The sequence below is a fragment of the Nicotiana attenuata genome, chromosome 9, assembly GCF_001879085.1.
Source record: "Nicotiana attenuata strain UT chromosome 9, NIATTr2, whole genome shotgun sequence".
Classification (NCBI taxonomy): domain Eukaryota; kingdom Viridiplantae; phylum Streptophyta; class Magnoliopsida; order Solanales; family Solanaceae; genus Nicotiana; species Nicotiana attenuata.
In genome coordinates, this window is record NC_031997.1 from 5,859,028 (window position 1) to 5,868,669 (window position 9,642).

Consider the following 9,642-nt stretch of genomic DNA (forward strand, 5'->3'; position numbering starts at 1 on the left):
CCCAACAGTACCTTTATCAATAACATTTATTATAATATCACAAACCATAGTCCTGAATATAAATAAATTTGGTACAAAATTATCATTTTTATAATGAACTACATAATATACTATCAGTTGACCGAGAAGACGAAACATCATTGTTACAAAATAATAAATGGTGGGCTCTTTTATAAAATACAAAAGTTTGGGGCAATTTTTAAAAAATATATAGTGATATTTTGGGCCAAAACCAGCTCTTGAGCTTATTTTGGGATTTGGAAATTTGCCAAAATGTAGATAAAATATGACCAAACATGTATTAGCCAAAAAAATCCCAAATATATCTTTTGTGCCAACTAAAATATACTATTTGCGACTTGCTTGGAATGCGGGGCATTATAGTCCTTGCACTTTCATATAATCGAACAGAAGTAGCTCAATTTACCCAAAAAAAAAAAAAAAAAACCCGGCAAATAAATTACGAAATACCAAAAAGTATTGGCGGTAAGCAACTTCATTGACATCCTGCTTATTTTTTGTTGCTTAAGAAGCGTGACACGAAACTCGTTTTTTTTTTTTTTTTTTTTAATGGAAATAAGAAAGACTTCCTGGTAACTTAACTCTATAGAATTGTATAGTCTTTTTATTTATTTATTAATTCATTTAGTTATGTTCTTGGAGCTACAGATGGCATGTTTCGACGTGTGAAGTCATGATTTCTTAGACTATGATTTTTTCTTCCTAAATTTAAAATTTAAAATAGATGACTCAACATATCAAACTGCTTTTCTATTCACATTACATGAGTTTTTTGTTTTTCAACTGATTTAAGTTCTCTTGGGTTGAAGATTCATTTTGCTTTGGTAAACGTTTGTGTTTCCTCTCTCTAGTCATCAGGTTTTTATCATTGTTTTAACAGTACTTGAGAATTGATTCTTGTGTGTTTATGCATGCATCTTGTTTGTTTTATTGAAATTAACTCTGTTTTATCTTTGTTTACACATTCAATTATGGTTTTATCTGAACCAAACATGCTTTAGTGTTGGTCCTGCATTTAGTCAATTAACATTGTTTACTCAGACTTGCTGGATGCCAAATGCTTAAACTTGTAATTTTCTTGTCGAGAATTGTTGGTGTCAACCAGCCTAAAGATACTCTTAACGTCGTGTGATATTATCCGCTTTGAACCAAACCCGCACGGTTTTTCTCAAAAGGTCTCAACCACTAAGGGGTCGTTTGGTACATGGGATAAAGATAATAATCCCGGGATAGAATTTGGGATTGTATTTATCCCATGTTTAGTTATAGGTAGCTAATCCCGGGATAAATTTTACACTAAAATGGTGGGATTAGCTAAGGTGGAATAGCTAATCCCATGGGATATCCTGGTTTATTCCACTATTGTACCAAACGACCCTAAAAGTATCATACACCTTATATGTAACTTTCCAATCTTTTCAGGTACCGATGTAAGACTTTGTTCAACATGACCCAACGATATCCCTTTGAACTAAGTTCTACGTGGAACATCGCCACGATCCACGGGTCTCCTCCCGAATTAAGCTCCACATGGCCCATTACCATAATCTATTGGTCACTTTTCGAGATTCACTATGTGCCAACCATATCGCCAAAGTTGCATCTCTAAGCTCGTAAGGGGAAGTAAACCGAGTCCCAGCCATCTCTGCCATCGCCATACTTGTCCCGCCGAACCATAGGCTCTGATGTTGGTTGTTTGGCTCAATCAGCCGAAAGATACTCTTAACATGGTGCGATATTGTCCTCTTTAGGCCAAACCCCCATGGTTTTTCACGAAAGACCCTAACTATTAAGAGTATCCGAATGTTGGACTTTGTTCGCATACCAAACAAAACTAAGAGTAATGCGTGATATGAAGATGATAAGTTCTTACAGATTAGTCCTATTCAACGATTGAGAAGAAGGCAGCTTAATGTTGTTTGTTCAAGTAATTTATATTTTTTGAACTGTTACTGGACTAGTATTAATGTGTTGCTACTATGGTGTAGGGTGACTATAACTTGTTTGTTCGGTCCGACATCATTACAAAGCAGAAATATGTCTTATTGCAAAACGGAAACAGATGAAAGTGGGACTTCTTCTAGTTGTGACCTTGATGCCTGCTTCTGGCTACCCCCTGAACCAGAACATTGTTATGATGATATGGAATTTCATGAGGCTAATTATGAAGACGACGATGGAAGCCACAAGTTTAAAGAGGAAAAACAAAAGTTATTAGGGGATATGATGGACCAGAGGCTTAAGCCCCTTGTTGATGACCTGCTTAATTCTTCTGGTGTCGTCTCTTCAGGGAAAGAGGGTGACAATTGGATTGACATAGTAATTTCCTTGTCCATGGAGGCTGCTTCATTTTTTATGCCTACTGCAGCTGAAGGAAATGCTATGGATCCTAGTCGATATTTGAAGATAAAATGTATTGCAACCGGTTCTCGCAGCCAAAGGTATTAAACAGCAACCGATTTTTCTTATCTTTATTTGTGTTCGTCATTCCTCATTCGCTTAATGTTTAGATAGTTAAAATTTGATTTCATTTGTCATGCTTACACTATTGCCTATGTGTTTGGGTGTTTCTTTCAGCATCTAATAAGAATGTATTCTTTTTCTTTGTGAACTTCCAAAAGGTGTCTTCTCTTTTGAATGGAAATTTTTTTCCTTCTCTATATTAATTTTGAATGTCATACGACTTTAAGTTGGGCTTGAATAGAGAAGAGCGGATACAAAATATATATATATAGATGCATCAACTAGTTTGAGATTGGAGGCGTATTGATTGACTGGTATACTTCTTTAAAAGTTACTGGATATCCTCTTTAACTTTTATAAAAACCTCAACCTCACCAAAAGGTTTCACTTCTCTTTTGAACGGGAGCGTTGGCGTAACTGGTAAAGTTGCTGCCATGTGATCACGAGGTCACGGACTCGAGCCGCCAACAGTCTCTTGCAGAGATACAGGGTAAGGCTGCGTAGTTTAGGTCCTTGTGGTCAGGGTCCTCAGACCCCACGTATAGCGGGAGCATTGGGCTGCCCTAATTTCAGTATCTGCCTTTATCACTGTGTTTGTGTCTGTTCACACTACAACTACGAATTTTTGACAGAGGGAGCCCTTAGTTCTCTAGGCTAAATCATAGGTTTTTTCTGTTTTGTAGCCACTTTATCCGAGGTTTGGTCTTCAATAAGCATGCTGCTCACAAACGCATGCCTACGAAGTATAATAATCCTAGATTGCTGCTGATCCAGGGTGCACTTGGTCTCTCTTCAAATGAATTGTCAGTTTTTGAGTCACTTCGACAGGTAAATTAGAAATACCGTTGTATGTATCAAATAAAAAGAAAAGCATATTCATTTGTTTGTGATTACTGTTACTTACATATTAACAGGAGAACAATAAAGTGAAGTCTATCATTGACATGATAGAAAGCTACGAACCAAATGTGGTTTTAGTAGAGAAGTCTGTTTCTCGTGACTTACAAGAGTATGCTCTTAATAAAGGATTGACATTGGTCGTTGATATCAAGCCACATCGACTGGAGAGAGTTGCTCAATGCACAGGTTCATCAATCATATCTTCTGAAACATTGGTTGACCTCAGGCAGTGCGATTCCTTTCATTTTGAGAAATTCCTAGAAGAACATGACTCTTCTGGTGATACCGTGAAAAGGTCTAGCAAAACACTTATGTTTATCAGGGGCTGTTCTACTTGTCGTGGATGTACAGTGAGTATATTTGCAGCGGAATTCATAACTGCTTTTTGCACCAGATGCGTGGACTGATATTTGTTTCCTTTATCTGCTATTCATGATGCCTTTATTTCTAGATCACCAGATGTGATTTCTTTTGCAGATTTTGTTAATGGGAACTAACAGCAATGAATTGAAGAAAGTTAAATATGTCGTACGGCGTGCAGTCACCATGGCATATAATTTAATCCTTGAGACGTCTTTCCTTCTAGATCAAAAAGCAATGATAATAAGGGATAACTTAGAGGAAGGTGGTGAGTCTCTTTTGTTTAAGCCAAACAATCCAGAAGATGACGGTCAAAATGATGTTCAAGTTTCTGACAAAGAGAAGACACCTGAAAAGGATCAACTACATTGTCCATTACAGAGTGCAGAAGAGTCTTTGGAAAATCTTGAAGACGAAGAACATAATACGGATGTCATGACATCATCGTTGGATTCGGAGAGTACTTTGGTAATGATGTCAAGATGGAATGCTAAAAGAGGCACTAATTGTGTGAACAATGTTTTTTCTAGAATCAGGTTCTATCAAGATTATGATATTTCCCTTGGGAAGTTTTTGCGAGATAATCTGCTAAATCAGGTGCGTAGAAATCAATTGTCTCCATTACAAACTCTTTCTTTGTGTCACTGTGTTTCCACTCTGATAATGTTTCCTAGAATGCTGGTTGCTCATTTAGCAGAATGCGATATTTGAAGTTGCTTCTATAATCTAATTACTATGTAGGAACATCCATTCCCCGGATCTATTTATTGTGCGATAATTGAAGTTGTTTCCGTGTGACCTATAAGTCATGGGTTTGAGTCATGGAATGAGCCACTGATTCTTGCATCAAGGTAGGCTGCCTACATCACACTCCATTAGGGTGCGGCCCTTCCCCGGACCCTGCGTAAACGCGTGATGCTTCGTGCACCAGGCTGCCTTTAGGAACTTCCGTTCATTGTTTTCTGTACATAGTGTTATTTATTTTAGGTTGTTGACATATAAGCTCTGTTGTTGCAGAGGAACCAATGTGGGACGTGTGGTGAATCCCCTGAAGTTCACATTTTCCGTTATGCACATCATGAGAAAATACTCACTATTAAAGTTCATTCTCTTCCATTAAACAAGGCTCCCTCAGGTGAAAGGGAAGGTAAAATTTGGATGTGGAGTCGTAATGGAGGCTCAAAAAACACAAAAAAGAGTTTTAATGTCTAGTGGCTCCCTTGGATTTTCATTTGGAAGATTTTTGCAGCTCAGTTTCTCCGACTCCTCTTTGTTTAGTAGACTGCCTGACCGCAGTCACTCCTTCAACAGCGATTTCCTCTACTTCTTCGGGTATGATCAAAATTGTGGTATCCATCTTATAAGTTTATTATTTTACGTATTTAGGTTCAACACTAGAAATTAAAGTAAGATTAGGTGGTTGAAACTCTATTTTTTCTCCTAAAATGCCTTGAAATGTAATTTTTAATGTATTCGGACGAAATGAGCCTAAAATAGGGCAGAATAGATACATATATAACCATTTTGGGATTAAGGCATAATTACTTGACTTATTACATCTCTGATGGTGCGGGGCTAGTCTGATACTGTCTTATCGTAGACTCCTAGTAGTACACGTTGTTTTCATACTAATTTTCCACTCCGGCTTTCTAGTATCTTGCCATTGGTTCTGATTATTGCTATTGCTTTTCCCATCTATTTTTCTGGTTCTTAGGTTGTTGGTACTATCTTTTTGGTCTTTGTTGTTGTTACTGTTCTATTGTTTCTTTCATCTTCTTGAGCTGAGGGTCTATCGGAAATAGCCTCTCTACCTCCTAGAGTAGGGGTAAGGTCTGCGTACACACTATCCTCCCCAAACCTCACTTGTGGAATTATACTGGGTTGTTGTTGTTGTATTACATCACTGACGGTTATAGTAATTTGTTTTGCAGCTTTTCTTTTTTCAACTCTGGCAATCATTTGAATAGATGCATTGCGGTTCAGTGTTGAGCCTTGATCATATTTCATCTTCTTTTTTTTTAAAAAAAAATTCATGTCATTCTCTTAATGTGCAGATTAGGGTCAATGGTTGCAGTGTTCAAGTACTCAACATTTATTATTTATTCTGTGTTGCTTCCTCCTCCGATTTTTGAGTTTAGCAGTTCGACCAAAGGAGAGTTTTGTAGGAAGGATTTTGAGGATGTATGTGCTTTTATGAAGCTGTATACTCTTTTTACATACTAATGCTTTTAAGTTTTTGGTTTACTGCGGAAATTACATGATATATTTGCAAGTCTATGATGCCGGGATTGTCTTTTCGTGAGTAGGTTTACACGAATGGGATTATGAAGTTTCTCGATGTACAGAAAGCTTTAAAGGCAATAGAGCCCCGTTTTAATGGAACAACTATAAATATTCAAGGGTCAAATTTCGAATTTTCTGAAGTTGAGAAAATGCTGAAGGAAGAGAGATCTCAATTTGAGGTTAGTTCCTTTCTGGGCTCTCATTCTTGGATTACTTGTTCTTCTAGCACTTAATCTAAATATCTAATCAATCTTGTGGCGATTCATGCATCGTTTTTCCATCTCGTTTCCTCATTTTTTGTATTCCATGTATGTTATTCCACAACCACAAAGTGTTCATGCGATGTTCCCTAGCATAATGTTAACATGTCAAATGTATACACATGCATGAACCAAGATTAGTTAAGTTGTTGATTTACTGGTGAAAATGAGAATATATCAAATATATTGATGTGTATGCGCCATCTAAATATAATCTTTTGCCTTCAATTTTCAGATTGATATTAAAAACACAGAGAAACTGGAGTCTGTGTATAAAGCTCTGAGCTTGAACAGAATACAGCTGGAGCTTCTGCTTGAGTTGTGTGTGTGGGATCGACGTCTTCATTCCCTGATGTCATCTGACTATAAGCAGGATGCACTGGCCGCTATACTAGATGCTAATGCTACAGGTTGTATTGGGGAAAATTGTATTTTACATATAAAGTGACGTGTCAGGACACGTGGATTGGTCAAATGGTCAATGAATCATAATTAGGCACGATTCAAGAGTTGTAAAATAGACACGAGCAAAGAAGAAGGAAGATGCGCGGGACATCAGATAAGAAGCACGGCGCCCGTACCTATTTAAATCATTTATATCCGGGCATCAGAAGGAATGAATCTGGTTATAAAAAGCGTGCAGATACAGCATTTAATGGGTATTAAATGCTGAGTCCGTTAAGGAATATATAATGATTGTGTAACGTAGCATTCAATGTCTTTAATTATTAATAGCCTCATTATGATTTGGGCATAACATACAATCTCAAAGGTACTTATAAAAAGGAGATATATGATCAGTTGTAGGACACACGGAAAAAGCTATTGAAATATACATTGGTATCACTTGTTTTTCTTGATTATTATATTGCTACTCAGAATTATTTCCTTTTATTCATTTCTTCGATTATCAGTAACCCGAGTTCTTCTAAATTCTAGCTTTAACTAAAATTCCATTTTTTGGTTAAACACAGGTGCCAGTTATTTTAATCCTCAAAGGAGTAGATCCCTCTTAGCAATATTATCCAATATAGAGCATAACAAAGGGTGGTGGACTCCTTTCCCTGCAATTCGACGTGAATACATGGAGAATCTTCAGAGAGGTTACTTAACAAGATTAGGTTCTGTCGCAACCTATGGTGCACAAACTATAGCTTGTGGACTTACTACTGATGAAGTTGGAAAGCTCTATATTCCCCTTGGAAGTGATAAGTATATCGTGTCTGATTATGAAGATGAATTTTCTAGCATAATTGCTTGTGCTTTGGCCTTGCTGATGGATTTGCCTGTCGTGAGTCATGATCTTGAAGATGAATCATGCTCATCGAGTTTGCCTAGAACGCACAAATACTCAGTGATCTGTCCCTATGCTCGTCAATTTCTTCATTTGCGTGATCGTTGTTTCCCATCTGAAGTTGATTTTATTGCTTCTTTAAGTAGGTGTAGGAGCCGGTATCCAAAAGGTCGGAAAACTAATTCTTTTTTTGCCAAAACTCTTGATGATCGCTTCATCGTAAAGGAAATTAAGAGGAATGAATTCGAGTCATTCTTGAAGTTTGCTCCTTGTTATTTTGAATACATGGATCAGTGCATAGAGAAGGGAAGTCAAACCTGCCTTGCAAAAATTCTTGGCATTTATCAGGTCAAGAAATCAACTTAATTTTCTGGTTATAACACAGCACAGACTTGCCAGCAAATGTGCATTTGCTTATTGAACTTTTCTCTCAATATTTATGTTTTGCAGGTCATAATAAGATCAAGTGGGAAAGAGAAAACGCATGATCTCGTGGTGATGGAGAACCTTTCGTTTGGAAAAAATATTACTCGACAATATGAACTGAAAGGTACGTTGCATGCTCGACTTAGTTCAGCAAACGACGGTGCAGGAGGAATTTTTCAGGACCAAAACTTTGTGAATGACATGAATATTTACCCCATATATGTTGGTAAAAGCTCAAACAGGAATTTGCAAAGAGCTGTATGGAATGACACAGCTTTCCTCGGTGTAAGTTTGACATGAAATTCTACTATATATCAAGAGCACTAGAATAGCATGTCATGTTTGCATATAGAGTCAAACGTCTCTATAACAACCTCGTTCGTTCCAATATATTTTGACTGCTATAGTAAAATATCGTTATAGAGGACATATATTATAACATAATATAAAAATTGGTTCCAAGAAAAACTTGGCTTTTATAGTGAATGGATGTTATATAAGGATGCTGTTATAGAGAGGTCCCAATAACCACTCAATCCTAGAATTTTATATATGCTCAGCTTCTAAACTGAGCCATATATAGTAGGTGTTTCCGCCTCTCTACTCCCTCGGGGTAGAGATAAGGTCTGCGTACACACTACCCTCCCCAGACCCCACTAGTGGGATTTTACTGGGTCGTCGTCATGTTGTTGCTTCTAAACTGGTATAATTTGGTGAATTGCAGACAATCAATGCGATGGACTATTCTCTGTTTGTGGGAATGAATACTGAGGGCAATGAACTTGTTTGTGGGATCATTGACTATCTAAGACAGTATACATGGGACGTACAATTCCTCATTTCCGAGTCCCCAGGAGTATAAAAAGAGATTTAAGAAGTTTATCAATGAACATTTTCCCACTGTTCCGGACCAATCTTGAATCGAAGATCCTCAAATTGTTGTGGTAATTCAGTTCATTCGAAAGCTAAAGATGAGCCTGAACATGAAGAGTTATTCAATGGCGTTTGCAGTGGAAGTTCTTGTTTTGATTTTGATTTGTGAGAATTGATTTTGAGGTTCTTTTTCTTCTTTTTGTGAAAAGAGTATGTGCATGTTTGAGTTGAGTTTTGGAAGAACATTTGAATGTTGTTAGAATCAAATGAAATTGAATTTTGAAGACTAAAAACAAAGTACAATATTACAACTTTGTTAAAGATTGAACTTCACTTATAAGTTGAATTACTTAAATTAACTTTTAAATATTATAATGTATTACAAAGAATTTTACATGTGTGTAGATATGGTCCAGAAGGAATTAGCTACAGCTTGAACGTAACGTCATATGTAGCAGATTCCATTCCTCAAAATAGCGATGAAGTTGTATCAATTACACCAACTAACAAGTAGAATTGTGATACGAAAATGTGGATTCCGAAAAAAATATTAGCGTCTTAAATTCTGCTCTCTTTTAAAAGTAACATAATTTTAGTTATGTTTATAATTCTGCATTTATGTGGAAAATCTTGTCACTTGTGTTAAATTTGAAATCATTTAAGAAAACAAAGTAATAATCTCACAAGGTTACTTCTTTTTCACTAAAGTTATTTGTGTATGTTTCATACTTGACAATTTTTCTTTTTTCTCATTTTTCTGAG

At 36.6% G+C, this 9,642-nt stretch overlaps 1 protein-coding gene across 1 annotated transcript; it reads left to right on the plus strand.

Moving 5' to 3' along the window:
• LOC109232010 (putative 1-phosphatidylinositol-3-phosphate 5-kinase FAB1D) lies at positions 743-9,182 on the plus strand. Its single transcript, XM_019397638.1, is given in 14 exon segments — positions 743-879; positions 2,010-2,462; positions 3,168-3,312; positions 3,399-3,734; positions 3,862-4,341; positions 4,762-4,919; positions 4,921-5,076; positions 5,799-5,925; positions 6,051-6,206; positions 6,523-6,697; positions 7,262-7,929; positions 8,032-8,292; positions 8,732-8,838; positions 8,840-9,182. Coding segments are annotated over 13 exon segments (3,261 nt in total). The 5' UTR covers positions 743-879; positions 2,010-2,058; the 3' UTR covers positions 8,928-9,182.